Consider the following 18241-nt stretch of genomic DNA (forward strand, 5'->3'; position numbering starts at 1 on the left):
ATATCTGGCCTGAACCTCCCCTGGCCCTGCTTTGAGAGCAGCATTCCCGTGAGATTGGCACTTCCCTCTCCATGCCCCCTCCTCAGGAAGCTGCAGAGGGGGATAAGGCTGTCCCTCAGCCTCCTTCTCTCCAAACCAGACAAACCCAGAGCCCTCAGCCTCCTCCCAGGACACGTCTTCCAGCCCCAGCACCAGCGTGGTTCTCCTCTCCTGGACACACTCAAGCACCTTCCCATCATCTTTAACGCTGGAGCGCTGTGGGTGAGGCCGCCCCAGTGCTGGGCACAGCCGGACCATCCCCTCTCCTGACCCGCTGGCCACGCTGTGTCCGGTGCCCCCAGGATGCCATTTGCCCTCCTGGCGATGGTTCCTACTGAGCTGCTGCCAACCAGCACCCCCAGATCCTTTCAGCAGGGCTGCTCCCAGCTGCTCCTCTCCCAGCTTACACTTGTGCTCGGTGTTGCTCCACCCTGGGCGCAGAATCCAGCACTTGGATTTAGTAATTCTGTGCCACTGGCAATTGCCTGATGGTGCATCTATCCAGGTCCCTCTGCAAGGCCTCTTGTCCCTCCAGAGAGTCCACAGCACTCCCAGTGCAGACTCACAGAGTGGTTTGGGTTGGAAGGGACCTTAAAGCCCATCTCATTCTACTTCTCCGCTATGGGCAGGGACACCTTCCACTAGACCAAGTTGCTCCAAGCCCCGTCCTTTTGGATTATCACTCAGGGTTCTCCCAGATATTAACCAGCCAGATTGGGAGGGATAATTTCACACCACTCTGTGAGAGCAAATCATGATGCACTGTGAAGAACAGACTGGAAGTCAAGGAAGCAGGGAATAGTGGCATGCCTAGAGCCTGGCCCTGGCCAGGCAGGTGTCCTGGGATCCCCTCCCTCAGCCTGGCTGCTGGTATTTCTCCTCCAGTTGATAAAATCCAGAAGCTGGATCTCCAGCACCCTCTCTTCTCTGGCCAGTCCTTCTAGCACTGCAAACCTGTACATGCGACAACACTGATGCTTATTTGGGACAGCCTGGAGGTGGCATCACTAAAGAGGCCATAACCAGATGCTGTTGTGGGCTGTGGGATAAGTGTATTAGACAAAACAAGTGAGGAAGAGCAACACCTTCACTTGGAAGGTTTGCATCCACAGGTTCTCCTGTGTCTCTGATGCTTCACTTGCACACCCCAAGTGAGAAAACGCTTCCTTTGGCTGCTGTCACTGATCAATCAGAGCAAACCTAAGGGGAAAGAGAGTTGGAATAGTCATACACACACAGTATCTCCATGTTTGGTTTCAATGTTCAGACTAAATAGGAAACCCAGTAGTGTGTTCTTCAGCAAGAGCAGGCACCCCTGAAAAGAGCAACCACATTTCTTTACTGGTTCCATCCCACTAACAAAATCAAACATGCAGCACTCCACACTCTTGCTGATCCACCAGTGTGTTTATGGCTCAAGTACAGGTACGGAGCTGGAGCTGCCCTGCTCTGCTGGCTCCTCAGCACGTGCTGCTCTCGAGAGCCGAGGGCAGCGTCTTGTAGGGGTTGAGGATCCCCTTGGGGTCCAGCATGGCTTTGAACTGCTGCATGAGCACCACTGCCTCGCGTGGTTTGCTGTACTGAATGAACTGCTTCTTCTTGAAGCCCAGCCCGTGCTCTGCACTGATGCTCCCACTGCATCTTGCAGTCCACTCATACACAAAGGGCTCGATGGCATCCAGCAGGGAATGACTGTAGGACTCTGCCGTGATGTTCAAATGCAAGTTCCCATCTCCTGGAAGAAAACATTGCACAGGTGGGTCTGGGAGAAAAACTTGGTGGCCCTGCAATGGATACTCATTCCTGGCTCCTCCACATTCTCAAACAACAGGGCCTTTGTTAGTCTGCAAACTGTGCAAAAAGGGCAAGCTCACTGTCCTACAAAAATCAGCCTCTCCATGCACAAATAATTCAAATAGGATCTTTGCTTTTCCACGCTCCCGGTGCAATATTTGAGGAAGGGTTCCAAGTTAAGCTACTTTCAAACTCCAACTTCTGTGATTTTAAAATTCCCACTGTGCTGCATTAATGATTGTGCCACCACTGTGATGCCATGACAAAGACTTCCCCAATGGCATTTCATAATGATCATTAGGCTTTAACATGGCCCTTCATCACTTTTTCTCTCCCTATTATGTTTGTGCAATGCTCTAAATGCACTTTGGCACCATGTCAACAGAAACAAAGAAAGCAGAACAATTTCTCCTTTTGCTGCTGCTTGTGACAGTATTTGATTAGGCACAGAGTTGCTGGGTACTCCAAAAGACAAAACGCACAAAGATAAATACAACTTACTCATCCTCCTCCTGCAGGAACCTCTTCCTGCATCCTAGCAAACCCTCACAACACACAGCTTAGTCCTCTAAGAGCTACCACAGGGAGCCTTTGTTATGCAACATGTCTTTCAAATTATCCTTAATCAAGTATGCTCAAGAGTGTTCCATGGTTTTTTTGTAACAGAACAGCTCTGCTAAGCGACCAATTTACCTGCTTGTAAAATCTGATTAGTTCCCCAGCATGCTGACAAATCTATCAGCCTTTCTGTGCATTTATCACTATCTCTCTCTCTCTCTCTCTCTCTCTCAGGGTTAATGGCTCACAAAAAAATTGATTTCCAGGAGGATTAATCACTTTGGACAAGAAAGTGGTTATCTGCCAAATGTGTCTAAGTACATCAACCAAACTGATGGTCCAATTGAACAATTTACATCTTTAAATAGAAAGTACACAGCAAGAAGACACAGATGACCAGTTCCATGGTTCACTGGCCAGCAACATGCCATCGGTGTATGGAAAACAGTCTGAAAGCAGTGAAATTCAAACACAAAGATCCTGACGTACCCTCCTCTTCCAGAGCCCTCTATTAAAGCCTCTCACTAATTGCTGCACAGTGAAACCTGCAGCACAGAAGGGCCATCACCTCCTTTCCCAGCACCCCCACTTACCCAAGTGGCCATAGCCCACCACATTTTTGGCACTCTGGCCCAGCCGAGCCCTCATATCAGTCACGAGGTCATAGAGCTTTCCCACAGGCAGAGAGATGTCATACTTGTACACATAACCCTCGTGAGTGAGGGCCTCGGTGATCCTCTCCCGCAGGCCCCACAGCATCTGAGGAATCAAGGATCACAGAAATCCATATAAACCAAGTAGCACTTGGGTTCCATGCATATACCAAACATCAGTCTGAACACTTCCCTATATAAAACACAAATCCACGTCAAAGAGATTTGTGGAAGAGGAAATGCTGACTTGCCTTTATTTTCTTGTCGTCCGTTGCCACAGTTCCATCAGTGACCAAACCAGAAGCCATGGCCTGTTCTAGGAAGTTGTTCAATTTCTCCTCATCATGGGTTGAGTTGGAGCCCGAAGTTTCAATTAAAACATAAAAAGGGCTGTCTGAGAATGAGGGAGAACAAAGTAAGCAGATGCCTTGGAGCAAAACAGAGGAATTCAGGGCAGGTTTTGGAGCTTTCCCCACATGTTATGTGCCAGAGAGGGCAGTCTTTTATCTGTAGGGCACTTCACTGACATGCTCTATCTTTTCTTTTGCAACCACTTTCCAGAAAGCTAGCAGTTTTGTGATGACACATACAAGTAAAAAATCTCATCCTTAAAGATAAAAGGTGGTTGGAATGGATAAATTAGATACAAAAATTATGAGCGATGCCCACACAATCGCCAACTTTTAAAAAGTCAGTGAGTCAACTTTTTAAAATTAGTCACTTTTTAAAAGTGTTTAAAACTAGTCTAAAAATCCCCGAGAAGTACAGTGCCCCCTTCTACAGTGTGAATGCCACTGGTACCTGTCACTGGGCTGGACAGCTTGAGATGTCTCTCAACCAATTCCATGCACTTCTCATCCATGAACTCATAAGCAGACAGGATCTCGCCCAGCATGGCTCTGCAGGTTGTGAATGTTTCCAGAACCTTAGCAAAACTCTGACACCCTTCAGACAGAACACAGACAGAAATAAGGACCAAAACCAGACACCACCCCAAACCCTTTGGAGGTTTCTGAGAAGTAAACAATTGTCAATGAAGGCTCCCTCACAAACAACTCTGGACCTGCTGAGGGACACCCAAAAGCAGCTTTTAAGCAGCTGTGCCTGGCCATGTACTCTGCTGATCCAGAGCCTGACCTGCAGATGTGACTTCTCAGCCTTGCCTTGTCACCTTGTTGCCCACCTGACTCCTGGATGGTGGCTGCCCCTGCCTACTGTCACAGTCTTGCTCTGCTCACCTCTTGAGCCTGTCAGACCAGGCCCTCACCAGTGAGGGGACTGTCCTGCCTGCCTCCTCACCCTGTTGAGCTCCTGGCTCCACTTTCCTTACAGAACAACCTGCCCTTGCAGGTATTTCAACAGATATTAAATATCTGCACAGGTATTTTAGCACAGAGCCCTACACTATTACCCAGAAACCAGCTGATGCTGGCAGTCCAGCTCAGCAGGCTGAGCAGTGCTTTTTCCTCTCCATCCCTATTCCCAGCCTCTGAATTCAGGTGTGAAATCATTAACATCAGTTTCTACCTAGGAATGCCAGATTCACAGCCTTAGGCTTCTGAGGACAGAGTATGGAGACAGCAGTGATAACTCCCAAGGTCCCCTCGGATCCTATGAAGAGCTGCTTCAGGTCATAGCCCGTGTTATCTTTACGCAGAGAGGTCAGACAGTCCAGAGCTGAGCCATCAGCCAGCACCTGTGGGAACACAGGGGCCCAGTCAGAGCACCTGGGTAGGAATGTGCTGTCATGAACTTACCTGTGACCAAGCTGATGGGAAGTGTCACTCACCTGGAGCACAGGGACACAGCTGCAGCCCACACTGCTCGTCCAGCCCCAGCTCTTCCCCCCCTCTATATCCTACCTGAGTAGGACAGAGTAGGTATTTCCCTCCTACTTCCCTCCTTCCATCAGGACAAGTAATAACAGTAGGTCTAGTTTGCTCTGCTTTTCTTATTAGTGGTGGAGAAGACCAGCCATTCTCTGCAGCCCTAGCTCTTATTATCCAGCAGAAACAAGGAAAGCTACTTGAAACAGTGAACAGTTAAGCAGAATGAAGTAAACCCTCTGCCACTTGAGCTTTAAATCAAGGCTGAGTATCTCCAAGAGAGGTTATTCATGGCTATTCTGACACTAGAGCCAAACTGACCTGAGACAAATGCTTTCCTTTCTAAGCCTACACAGTAAAACCATGCCATGCTTTTGTTCCCTGCCCAAATTTTTTCCCATTAATACTTTGCTCCCCAGCCCTGAAAACTTTTAGAACTCCTAATCCAGCCTTTACACCCCAAGGCACTCACCTGTAGGACAGGAGCAGCTGAGGAACAGCAGAGACTCTAGGACACAGCCAGCAGCCAAATGAACCCAAAGCAGACAGCTCTGTTATGGGGTGAGCTTTAAACCTTAAGAAGATCTTTAAATTCCTGTCCAACACAAACCAGTTTGTGATCCTATGATTCTATTAAAATCCAAGTGAGCAGCCACTAGAAAAGAGTGTTCCAGAGACCCACTGCTCAGAGGAACCAACTCCATGCAGATAACCTGGGATCCCCCAATCTCTCCCTACCTTCTTTTCACTTGTCTGGACTAGAAAACCACCTAACACCTCCTCTGTCAGCAAGCACTGGAAGTCAGGAAGCTGGAAACTGCAGCAGCAATAACATGCTACATGCATGAAGACATGTGGTGACCCTTCTCAAAAGAGACCAACAAGGAAAAGTTAAGAGTGGAAGCCTGGAGAAGAACTTGGCTGTGTGCTGGATAGTTAGAAGAACAGGAAGCAGTAAGAAGCAGAGGATTAAACAGAAAGGAACTGCCAGGTACTCGCCTTACCACTTCCAGGCCCAGCACCGTCCCTCGCAGAGAGCCGTATCTCAAGAGCCGCAAGCCTCCGGCATTGGTGGCCACATTCCCCCCGATGTGACAGCTGCCCTTGGCTCCCAGGTCGAGTGGCATGATAAACCCCTGCTCCTCCAAGTACTCATTGAGCCTCTCCAACACACAGCCCGCTTGGCACACGAGGATCCCTGCAACAGAAACGCCCTGCTACAAGCTGATGGCCGAGAAGAAGGTGCCTCCTCAAGAAGCAGGAGCAGTATGAGCAGATGCAACCATCTCTTCCTTCAAAACTTCCTGGGATTCAGCTTAAATGCACGAGTCTGTGCATGCTCCAGGGAACTGCCCCCTCCTCAAGCCTCAGGGAGCTTTGTTATTGCCTCAACATCTGGTGACCCACAACTCCGGACTGGTAAAACACAACCACATTAAGCGTGTCTCTGCCTTAAAGGGAAAGCAGCCTTCCCTTTAAGCCCTGCAAAAACTTTGCATGTACAGGTAGACTTGGCTGCTGTTGGGGGCAATGGGAAATGGTTTAAATTCTGCTTGTTGCTATCTTTCTTTGAACACAGATACTCACGCCAGCCTGACCCCTAACCCCCCAAATTCAAACAAACCTCCTTATGATGCTGCTGGGCTGAACCCTGCTGATCCTGCTGTTATCTGTTCCTAGGAAAATGCCTGTTTTGGGGCTCATTTCTGTGCCTCACATCTCTGGAATATTTACCAGACACCTTGTCAAAGCTGATGATCTGGTTCATGAGAGCAGTGGAGAGAATGATCTCATCAAAGACAGGAACGCTGCCCCCAACAAGGCCCGTATTACCCCCCTGAGGGTTCACTGCCAGGTTCCTCTCATGGCAGTACCTGGAAGGAAAAAGGTTTCTGAATTTTTATGCATTTAAAGGCCATAATCAGTCTGTCAGTCAAGTTTCACCTCTACATGAACATCTACCGTTGTGACAGTGCTCCTTAAAATTAAGCAGCATTTCACCGAAAGATTAAACTGATGCAAGGAGACAGTTTCAATGACAAAGCGAGAAAGTGCAACTCCTGTCTTAACTCAGCCCAGCGCTGGGCAAAGAACCAACACTTGGGGTTAGCCCCGTGTGTATCGAGGTGTGTGGCACACACCATCTGCCTGGAAAGCACTGCTTATGTTTCTACAGAAGCTGCTTCTGCAGCAGACTGTGTTAACAGCCTGGGCTCCTCAGTGGGCTCTGACAGCCAGCCTCTGGCAGTGGTTTCAGACATGACTGCTCTCCTCCTTCCAAGAAATTAATGCCATGTAGGCAACAAAATGTGCACCTGTGCCTCAGCTGCTCCACCTGCCACATCCCTGCCAAGTACCACCCACCACATCCTCTCTGAGCTCACAGCAGCTCCCGCACAAGGGATGGCGCAGAGCCCCACGGCACCAGAGTCCCTTGAGAAGCCCTGCCTGCCTTTCCTGTGCTCTGCATCCCTGTTTTAACAGAGCCAGGAGCAGGTTCCTGCAGCTTTCAGCTCCTCAGCCAAACAGTGATCTGGCACAGTACTGCCCAACCAGAGCTGTGCTCACACCAGTGAACCACGGGATGTGGATAAAACAGATCCTCAAACTGCCTGGTTCTGCCCTAACCTTCTTTACCGTTTCAAACAGACCCTCCTGAATCTTTCACAAAACTTCTCCTTTCTGAGCACCTGTACAATAGCTACTTTTAGTCATTTATTAGAACAGAAAAGTCATGAAGAAAACTGCCTGAGCAACTCCAGTGCTTAAGGAATTGGTGTCTGAACACCTACAAGTTCCCTTCACCTGCCAGATCATCCCTGACTCAACCCAAGTTTCCTCAGCACCAAGCCCAGCAGAAAAGGTCCACATTACCTGAGAATCTGAGACACCTCTGCTGTTGTCTTTGGCTTCAACACCAGCTGGCTGCACCCTGCAATGAAAGCAAGGGACTCTCAAGGCAAGCTGTGGCTCTGCAGAGGTCAGAAAGAAACAGGTGGGAAAGCATGAGGTGGGAAGTAACAATGCTCCCTCCACCGTTAGGCATTTTCAACCACTTTGACAACAAACATTTCAACAGCAGCCTTTCCCTTTAAGCCCTGCAAAAACTTTGCATGTATAGGTAGACTTGGCTGGGGGCAATGGGAAATGGTTTAAATTCTCATGGAATCTTTGACAGAAGCAACAGAGAACTCACAATGCTTGATTTAGAATCACAGGATGATTTGGGTTGGCAAGGACCTAAAACCTCATCTCATTCCACGAGCAGGGACACCTTCCACTAGCCCAGGTTGCTCCAAGCCACATCCAACCTGGCCTTGGACACTTCCAGGGCTGGGGCAGCCACAGCTTCTCTGGGCAACCTGTGCCAGGGCCTCACCACCCTCACAGGGTAGAATTTCTTCCCAGTATCCCATCTAACCCTTCCCTCTGCCAGTGGGAAGCCATTCCCCCTTGTCCTGCCACTCCAGGCCCGTATAAAAAGTCCCTCTCCCTCCTTTTCATAAGCCCCCTTAAGGTACTGGAAGGCTGCAATCAAGTCTCCCAAAAGCTTTCATATTCTCCTCTGAGGTTCAATCAAAACTCTTAGGTGAATCAATTTGTCTCAGGAAAAAATTAATTATTAAGTTAGAGAGTTAATTTTTTTTTTTTTAATGAAAGCCAAGTTTACCAAGTACCAGGTAATTCTTAAAGGAATATTTTTATGAGGAAAAACTCATTTTGGAGGGGCAGGCACTCATGTGGTCTCTGGTGACCAGTGACAGGACCCTAGGGAACAGCTGGAGCTCTGTCAGGAAAGGGTTAGGCTGGATACCAGGAAAAGGTTCTTCCTCCAGAGGGCGATCGGGCACTGAAGAGGCTCCCAGGGAATGGGCACGGCCCCAAAGCTGCCAGAGCGTTTGGACAACGCTCCCAGGCACAGGGTGCGATTATTGGGCTGTCTGTGCAGGGCCAGGAGTTGGGACTCAATAATCCTCATGGGTTCCTTCCAACTCTACAGCCTGTACACATGTGATCCGCCATAAATAAAGATAAGACTTCCTTTGGCAAACTTATTGCTGCGGTAATTAACGGAGGCAGGAAGGAAGTTTCACCAACCGAGCACAAGCAGCAGCTCCGCTTACCTCGCACCGACTTCAGCCAGTCCACGTTGAAGGGCTTCACCTCCTCCTCGCCCGTGACGACCCTGCCGGGCATGAGGCGCTCGAAGAAGGCCACATCGCCGTCCGCCAGCCGGGCGAAGGGCAACCTCCGCACCGCGTAGCGCTCGCAGGTCGCCACCACCTCCCGGCAGCAGCCCCTTCCCTGGAGCACGCCCGGGGCTTCCCGGCTGCGGCCGCGCTGCAGGACCGTCCCCCGGCAGCTCCTCAGCCAGGCGGCCCCGCGGCTCCACAGGGCTGTGGAAGCCATGGAAAAAAAAAAAAAAACAACCGCGGCCTCAGCGAGTCTCTCCCGCCGCTGCCACCGCGCAGCCCCGGGGCACCGCAACGCCACGCAGCCTTCGCCGTGGGGGTTGGCGCGGAGCGGGAGTGGGGAATTCGGGATTATGCCGGTGCACGGGAGATGCCAAGGACGCTCCGTGGCCGGGAAGCGCCGGGAACGCGCGGCGCGCCTCACACCGAGCCGCCAGGGGGCGCTGCCGCCCGCCCGCGCTGAGCGCGAACGCGCTCAGCGCGGGCGGGAGGCAGCGCCCCCTGGCGGCCGGAGGTTGCAACAGCACCCGCACCCCCCCCCAATCCTCACACATTTATTCCCAAAAATACTTTATTTATAATATAATCCAACATCTCCAAGATTCAAAAATACAGATATACATTTCTTTTTTTTTTTTTTTTAACTTTACATTCCTCTTTCCCCCCCCCCCCCCCTCTCGTTTCGGGTAATTGAGTGAAAGTCGGTTTCGACCTCAGGTTTGGATGAGCTGCAGTAAAGCTGGGCCTCTGGCAGGGCTTTTTTGGGCAATGTTGAGTGGGACTTTCCTTTAGGGATCACCCTTCTCCAGGAAACATTTAACACTGTACATTCAAAAGTCAGAAGATTTAAATCCTTTAGTAAGCAAAAATGAAGGCTGCTGGTATTTCTGTCTACAAGGAGTCGTAAAAAATCTCTACAACCAGGTCTAAGAGGGCAGCAGATTCTCCTGAGCCCATCCAAGCCCTGCACTGGCATGTTCCCAGTGGGAGAGTTTATTGCTGGTATCAGATCTCAGATGCTCTACACATCACAGATGTTGTAAAGAAGAGGAGAATGTTGTACCTCACACTATTCATAATTCCTAGCAAATTATCCTTCCTTTTGAGAGCTCTAGCTTCTAGAGCTTGTTTTCCTTTTTGCTTTGCTGGTTCAAGTGGAAAATACTCTTCAAAGCCCCAAAAGTACTTCTAAAAATGTGTCTTGTTATCCTACCTGACCAGAATTTTGGAGCTGAGGGAAGTCAGCTCCACACTGGCTCACCCAGAGCTGCTCTCTTCCCTCACGGCATGTTTCCAGCACCATCTCCAGAGTGGAATTTTGAGATTGTTTCAAATCAAATGCTTAATCCATGGCAATACCAGTACTAACAAAGCCTTAGGGAAAAAAAAGGGAAAAGAAGTTGTCTACAATACCATGGGATGGAAGGGGAAAACAAAACCTGGAACAGCATCGACACGGGTTGTCAGGACACAGCAATGCTCCCACTCAGGCCAGTACAGTGGGTGAAGGAGGAGCAGCTCTCACCCACTGGTGACTGGATTACAGGCTGGCTCATGAGGTATCACAAATCTGCTCTCATGAAGAGGCAGGAGAAGAAGAGGGCTCGCTGTACTCCAGGCCTGTGTGACTGTGCTGTTCCTCCTCCTTCCCTCCAGCACTCCAGCTTTCATTTCCCTGCCTGCTTTCCACGTGCTACTCCACGGCAGCAATGACAAATGTGCATCACAGACGTGCATTTTCATGCACAGAACTCTGCAAACTTCATCTCTCCGTGATGCAATGTAGTAAAGACACGTGCAACATCACACTGGAAATAACAGGACCCTGAAGATGGGGATTTTTTCCTAAAATCCATCCTTTTTTTCTGCCATAAATCAATGTTCATAGAAAAGCTGCCTCACGATTGAGAGGTTTCTTCTATGTCAGCAGCAAGCAAAAAGCCCCACAGAGTGAAGTGGCAGGAGCTGTGTTCTACTTTCCTTCACTGCAAAACATGAGGAAGAGGCTCAGTGCAACAGGAAAAGCCTTCTTTCTTTTGAGAACACGTGCCAGAATCTGAGTAGAAGTGTTTTTAATCTTCTGTACTATTTATTCAGCAGAAGAGAAGTTTATCTGGAAGCTTCTTTATGCCTTTCCAGCAGTCTGTACCAGGAGCTTCTGCACACTGGTAGGGAAAGCAGCACACAGCCCGGCACAGAACTGCCACCAACACCCACCAGGGACCAGAGCCAGCAAAGTTCATGAGTTTGGGGCTTTTTTTTTTCCTCCTTCCACCAGCAGGGAGGAAACCCTGCAGGCACCTCTCCTCACTACATCTTTCATTGTAGGCAGGTAAGCCTCGTGATGCAGGAGACAGATATGAAGGCAAGACTTTGCTCTTCCCTCAACTTCTGCATCCACTGTATCTCACAGGAAGGCAAAAAACAGAGTTTTGCTTTCTGACTCCTTATTTCCCCTCTCCCTTCTGCTGCAGCCACTGACACTGTGCTAATCCAAGGATTCACATTCATCATCTGAAAAGGCAGCTAAAGAAGTCAAGAACATGCAAATGTGGCCCATTAAAAAAAAAAAGACAAGAAGTCCTGTTGGAACATTCCTGAATGGCCTTCTTCAACAGCAGAGCCACACCATCATGGGAACAAACAGTGTCCTCATGGAGCCTTTCTCTAAAACCTGATTTCCTGATTTACCCAGGTGCCACACAGGCAATCACAGCTAACAACTCAGGCCTTCGTCTTATTTTGTGAATAAATCTGACCTTCTCTGTCTCTCTCTCCAAGAATACTGTAGGTTTCATCTTCACAGTGATGTACTTAAAGAATCTTTAGGGAAATGGAAACAGCCAGAAAAGGCAACACCCTCTCTCAGTATTATTGTGCAAGACTAACATAAATAAAATCTCCGTGGCAAATGGATTTGGGACTCCCTCCCAAAGTCTTAGGAAAGAACAGGAATTTCAACTGGCCACTGGATAATTAAATATCATACCGGAAAAAGATGGAGGATAGATTAACAAAAAATAATCAAAGGTAATATTGCAACATGGATGAAGGAATATATTAAATTCTTCTTGCCTCGGTGGTGTATTCCCCTCTACTCCTTACTTCTTTTTCTTTCTTTCCTGAACACAACGAGGACAAAACCTGTAAGAAAAAAGAAGCAGTAATTAGCTCCTGGAATTAACAGCACAGAGTCCAAGAACTGTTTTTAATATTTGTGCACAAATAAGCCTGCTTCTGACTGGCAACTTGTTAATTTGATTAAAATGGTCCATTAGATAAAAGTAACAAGCCCATGGTCCTTCCCAAGATGAGCACATACAGAGGTAGAACCCTGAGAAGTCTTCAAAATATTCCTCCAGAAGTGAAATGTATCTGAGGTATCTGTCTCTCAGTTTTAAGCACAGCCACAACTAGTGACAGCAAACCTCAGATGTAACATGTCCATGTTCACACAAGCCTCAGGTTAAAACCTGCTCTGTTTATCAGGCAGTTTTGCTCCCACCAGAACCTAAGACTTCTGTGGAAATGGATTTTAAGAACAAGGTTCGTCTTGTATCTTCTACCCTCAAACATAATCCCCAATCACAGTGGATTCAAACCCTCTGATGAGAAAAGCAAAGCTCCTCTGCCAGGCTCACAGCAGGGTTTTAATTCTTGTTAGGCAAACTGCAGCCTGATAAAAATCCCAAAGCTGAATGTTGTCCCACTCACCATTTCCCTTTTGGTTTGGTGGTCAGGTCCACACATGCAAAGTGGAACCACTCAATTGGGCACTGCAAAAGAGAAAGGAAAAACCCACAAGGGAGATTCTTAGTGATTCACAAACGTTCCCATCATTTGGTATGGGCTAACCGAGCAAGGACCCCCTCCTCGGATTGTACAGGGGTGGGAGGCAACAAACATCTGAAAACCAATCATCTCTCAAGTGCTTACATCTGGGTTGTCACAGCCAATCATCTCTCCATAGGACACCTGGTGACACAGGCAGTAGGTGGGTTCGTTGGGATCCACTGGCATGTCCAGGACATCCGAGGGATGCACTGACAGGATGGTATCAGCAAACTCAGACCTGTGGGCAAGGACAGAGTCAGGACAAAGCAACTCAGACAACACTGTGTTACAAGGGGATGGCTTCCCACTGCCAGAGGGCAGGGTTAGATGGGATATTGGGAAGGAATTCTTCCCTGTGATGGTGGGGAGGCCCTGGCACAGGGTGCCCAGAGCAGCTGGGGCTGCCCCATCCCTGAAGTGTTCATGGCCAGACTTAGAACAACTCAGGCTAGTGGGAGGTGTCCCTGCCCACAGGAGGGGCTGGAATGGGAGGGTCTTTAAGGTGCCTCCCAACACAAACCATTCTAGGATTTGATGTTTCCAAGATCTAAATCCTACTTGGGAAAATTAGTGTTCTACAGTATCTTCCCTAAACCACATGACCCTGTTTTAGAGTTTATATTTCATTACCACAGTCCATTAATTAAAATCATAAGGTAGGTTGGATCACAGTATGACTAGAAAGAATTAAGAGAGGGATTTGTAGATGTCATGAGTAAAGTAACAAAATTATCACACAGATCACTCCTGGCTGTGAGTAGAGTAACCTGTTTGGAGTTTTTCCCCAGCCTGTTTTAATAGACATGTTTTCTCATTGTCAGGCATGAGTGAACCCTCTTACTCTGACATGGGTGTGCTGACATGCCAGTAGCAGTCCATAGAAACTACTTTTAAGTTTCCTGTCCCTCCATTTAGCCAGCTGAAAATATCAGAATAAACCGAGCCCCTTTAATAGAAATCCCATCTCAGAGAGGGGACATGCTTTCCTCCTTGCCTCTCAAAACCAAATCAGATTATTCAAGGCTACCTAGGACACAATCCTTCGAAAACAACCCCCAAAATTCTCCAAGATTTCTAGAACAGCAGCACATCAGTTTCTGTCCTGATGGACAAGTGAGTTTCTTTTGCCATCAAGACCACGAACAACTGTTAAAAATAGCTCTGTGACAAAAATCAAAGCTATTTTCTCCCAGCTTGCCAACAGCAACAGGGAGGCTGATCCTGTCCTTCCAGTCAGAGTGTTCCAAGCATGCTGAGCTTCCACATGCCAACCAAGGAGTTAATTAACAATGCTGGCCTGTCCTAAGCAGGACATTAATGAAATGGAGTAAGACCAGAGCACTCTTAACACCGCTCGCCATCCGGACACGAGTCGTAAATAGGGTAACATGAGCTTGTGGAAAATTCATGAAGTGCCAAGCCCAAGGCCCTGGAGTTGTGCCTGGCCCTGCCTTACCCTCCTTTGAGTTTCTTTTTCTTTGGTGTATCTTCTTCAGATGTTCTCCTGCCTCGACCACGAGAGCTTCTTTTGTCTTTCTGACTTCGTCCCTCTAGAAAGGAAAAACAACCCCATCGTTTCAGCCTATCTGAGTGGCAGAAACATCCCCAGCTGTTGTTCTTTTGATGCAGTTACTGTCTTGAAATCCCTATTTCATATGTAACTGAGTAATCCTTATTATACATGTAATTGAATACGCTGACTGAAATGCATTTTTGAGCCAAAAATACACCAAACTGACAAGTACAACTGAGCACCAAACTCTTGTGTTTGCAGTTCTGGCAATAAAGCACTGCAGTACGTCAGCCCAAGTCATAAACAGCATCACACTTGATTAGACATGCAGTAATTTTTTTCAAATCTCAGTATATCCTTAAACACAGTTAATAGGTTACTCAATAACTAACATAACTTTTATCTCCACCTCCCTGCTCCCACCCCTTATTTCATAGTTCAAAGGCATCAAGCTGTGCTGTGCTGCTGTATCCACATTCCAGTGACACTGTAATCCCACAATATTTCAGCAAACACTGTAGAAACTGGTATCTTCCTTTAACTCCTAATTTTTCCTGAAACTAAGACTGTTACACACACCAGTGCAGTTTTGGCACAGCACTCTCCTTAGAGCCAGGATGAACAACTTCAGGATGATCTGTGCAACAGTTAAGTTTGATCCCAGCACCACATGTCTCTTCATCTCTTGCCCACTGTAAACATTTTGAAGAGCATTAAAAACAAGCAGAGAATGGTGCACTTCTTTCCTTCCTCCAGAAATAAGAGCCTATTTTACATCTCAGCCTTCCTGGTTTGATATTCTAAGTGCTGGAAAAGGCTCTCAATTGTATCAAATTTACCCACTTTTCAGGCTTCGAGATCCAGGGGTTTCGAAGTCGCTGCCTTCCAGTTTATCTTTGAGATCAGCTTCAAACCGCGCCAAGTCTGCATCCAGCCGGCGGATGTGCTTATCCACCTGCACCAAGAGGAAACCACAAACTGAATTACAAAGAAACACACACAAAAAAGAGAGCCCCAACGAAAACAGGAAGGGCTGAAACAGTGGCTGTTAGCAGCACAAACAGTGTGGTACCACAGAGCAAGGCATGGAAGGGGTACAGGCTGGGAAAAGGGAAATGGCACCCACAAAGGGAATGAAGGAGGCAAAAGCAGGAGGAGCCAATCCCTCTACAAGCGAGCAGAAAGGAAGGGAAAGGAAGGCAGCATAAAGGAGAGTCAAAGCAACTCAGACTAATGATTTTCAGAACAGACCAAGATGAGAGACACTAAAATAACTGGTTTGTCCCTGCAAATTTCAAAATTCAAATACAGTCCCTGAAATGCGTCAAGTTTTTCCCTGGTACTCCACTGTGATGTGAATCAAAGAAATTTAGCAATAAATACAGACAGAGGTTGACAATCCTCAGTAACAAGTCAACACACATTAATTAAGTACCTTGTACCACCCTGGCTGCAATAAAGTGACTTTCAGAACAGGGATTTTAATCCACCACCCCCAAACTGTGCTGCTGCAATACTTTGTCATCAAATGAGCTCCCTAGTTATCTAGGGCACTGATATTCCTGGGACATCATTTCCTTTACTGCAGTATTTGATGGCAATAAAACATCTACTGCAGCTGTAGCAAAACCCAAAGCATCTCTACAAGCTGGACAATAAACACTTAGCACAGTCAAAAGGATTCCTCTCACTCAAGTTTCATCCAGGGGGGTAAAACACCTGGAGAGAAGAATTATTCAAGGGACAGGAGAAAAAAAAAAAAAAAAAGTGGAGAGCTGCATCTTAAGAAATGGGATTTTCTCACAAGGTCCACTGAGGAGATTTTGACACCCAATAAACCAAGGCAATCGAGCAGAATTCCTGCTGCACCTCCACAACATAGTACAGCAGCTGGCTTAAAACAATTTTGCTTTCAACTAAGACCAGCCCTAAATAAATTATCAGTGACAGAGAGCTGCCAAGGAGGAGGGAGTGGGGGAAATTTACTGGCAGTATCACACAGCAGACGAGTACTACCGATAAAGTCACCTCCAAGGGGGACAAACTCACTAATTCTTCAGCAAAAGAGAAACCTGGTGCCACAGGAGAAGGCTTTTTGGGAATGGCAACAGTGAGAAACATACGCTTGAAGACTCCCAGTTTGTTTAGGTAAGCTATTAAAACAAAAAACCATAAAAAAACCAGCCAGAGAAAGCTGACACTGTGAGGTATCTCCTCGTGCACCACTCCAGAGAATGCCCATGGTTTCCATGGCTCACCATCTCGTAGGTCTGCATGGCCAGCTGCACTTTGTCGTCGCTGTACTCTTTGCACTTGCTGTAGGCACTCTGGATCTTCTTCAGGTGCTCCACTCGCTCCTCAGGTACCATGTTCTTCACTGACTCGATGTACGCTGCTGCCAGGCTGTCGATCTCTGCCTTCTTGTCTGAAAAACACACGAGGTACACGTCAGAGACCTGCCAGCCAAAGCAGGTATTTTTGGTTTTCCACTTCCTCGTGGTATTTAGGAGACCCTTCCTGAGAGCTTTTACATCCCCGTCAATTCCTGAATGCATTTTGCTTTTTAAAAACAAAAGCAATTCAGTTAAAGGTATTCACTCTTTTGACACTTGCGGTGTGATTCTGCTTTCTCAAGTGTTCTGCAGCTAATTCAGAAGTTAATTTGCAGTCAATTCACAGTTAAGATCAGAAACTGAACCCATGGGTTCACAAGTTGCTGCCTCTCTTCCCACATGCAGAACATTTTATCTATGGTGCAGTCACTTACTGTTCTGATGGTTCAAAATGAAAATTGTTAGCGTGCAGCCAGATACCAACAAAAGCTTCAAAAAGGAAAAAAAAAAAGGTCCTGCAAGGCACACAGGAATCTAGAACTTGGTAGATATGGAAATAAGTAGAAGGAAGGCCATCCAAGTGGCCACTGAGTACAGTGATCACAGAGCTGTGAATTTAAACTGACAACAAAATCAAGCCCTGTGATGTGAGCTGTATCCTCACAGGAAAGAGACAAACACTGCAGAGCACTCGAGCTGAGAAAAGGACAGCAACAGAGGAGAGACACATCCTCCAAAGCCCACCCTCACTGGGCTCTTCCCATCCTTCAGGCCGGGTTCTCTCGGCCTTTGCTTGCTGAAATGCCCGCACGTACCTTCTGTTCTCTGATCCAGCTCCCGCATCAGCTGGAAGTTCCTCTGCAGCTCGCACGGCAGATTCTCAATACCTGTAAGAGAAATGCTACTAAATACTCTGAGCAACCTTGTAAATGGAAGGTGTCCCTGCCTACGGCAGGGGCTGGAGCGAGATGAGCTTTAAGGTCCTTCCCAATCCAAGCCAAGCCATCCTGTGAGTCACGTACCACGAGCCGCCCGCTCACCTCAGCGGACCTTGAGCACCGTGCTGGGGGCCTTGGCAGGCGGGCGGCACCGGGGCCCAGCCGAGGGCGGGGAGCGGGAGCCCCACCGCAGGGAGGGAAGGGGAGCGGGAGCCCCTGCCCGGCTGACCCCCACAGCCGCCATGGCCTCCCCAGCGCGCACCGATGACGTAGCGCGGCGCCCGCTGATGACGCACACACAAGGCCGCGCCCCCCACCCCCCCCCCACGCTGCCCGTGGCGCAGTTTTAATTCCCGCGCTGCCGCCGCCGCCGCCCCCGCCCCAATCCCGCCGCCCCCGCCCCGGCCCCCGTCCCGGCCCCTCGGCCGCGCCCGCCCCTCGCTCACTGTCCAGGTAGTGCTCCAGGTACATGGCAGTCGCCATCTTGCGGCCCGCGCGCCGCTCCCCGCCGCCCGCCGGGCCCGCATGACAAGGCCCGCGGCCTCATCCCGTATTCACGG

The 18241-nt window shown here is 48.5% G+C and overlaps 2 protein-coding genes across 4 annotated transcripts; both read right to left on the reverse strand.

Annotated features, from left to right (window-relative positions):
• Positions 1-924: 924 nt before the first annotated feature.
• Positions 925-9454, reverse strand: D2HGDH (D-2-hydroxyglutarate dehydrogenase). Of its 2 annotated transcripts, none has more exons than XM_082288144.1 (9): positions 8995-9454; positions 7745-7802; positions 6605-6744; positions 5875-6068; positions 4572-4740; positions 3846-3989; positions 3296-3438; positions 2985-3150; positions 925-1774 (listed from the first exon to the last, which is right to left on the reverse strand). In XM_082288144.1, the coding sequence occupies exons 1-9, from the start codon at positions 9278-9280 to the stop codon at positions 1500-1502; spliced, it is 1575 nt and encodes a 524-aa protein (XP_082144270.1). In that variant the 5' UTR covers positions 9281-9454; the 3' UTR covers positions 925-1499. The 2 variants fall into 2 exon arrangements, with proteins under 2 accessions (XP_082144270.1, XP_082144271.1); XM_082288145.1 differs by having other exon boundaries at positions 7745-7842; positions 8995-9057.
• Positions 9455-9717: 263 nt separating this feature from the next.
• Positions 9718-18240, reverse strand: ING5 (inhibitor of growth family member 5). 2 transcript variants are annotated; one of them, XM_082288361.1, is made up of 8 exons: positions 18128-18240; positions 17559-17630; positions 16669-16835; positions 15254-15365; positions 14354-14447; positions 13000-13135; positions 12778-12839; positions 9718-12207 (listed from the first exon to the last, which is right to left on the reverse strand). In XM_082288361.1, exons 1-8 carry the CDS (start codon positions 18162-18164, stop codon positions 12165-12167), a joined length of 723 nt encoding a protein of 240 aa, XP_082144487.1. In that variant the 5' UTR covers positions 18165-18240; the 3' UTR covers positions 9718-12164. The 2 variants fall into 2 exon arrangements, with proteins under 2 accessions (XP_082144487.1, XP_082144488.1); XM_082288362.1 differs by lacking the exon at positions 18128-18240 and adding an exon at positions 17784-17900.
• Between the last annotated feature and the right edge of the window lies 1 nt (position 18241).

Source organism: Coloeus monedula (genome assembly GCF_965178545.1).
Source record: "Coloeus monedula genome assembly, chromosome: 10".
Classification (NCBI taxonomy): domain Eukaryota; kingdom Metazoa; phylum Chordata; class Aves; order Passeriformes; family Corvidae; genus Coloeus; species Coloeus monedula.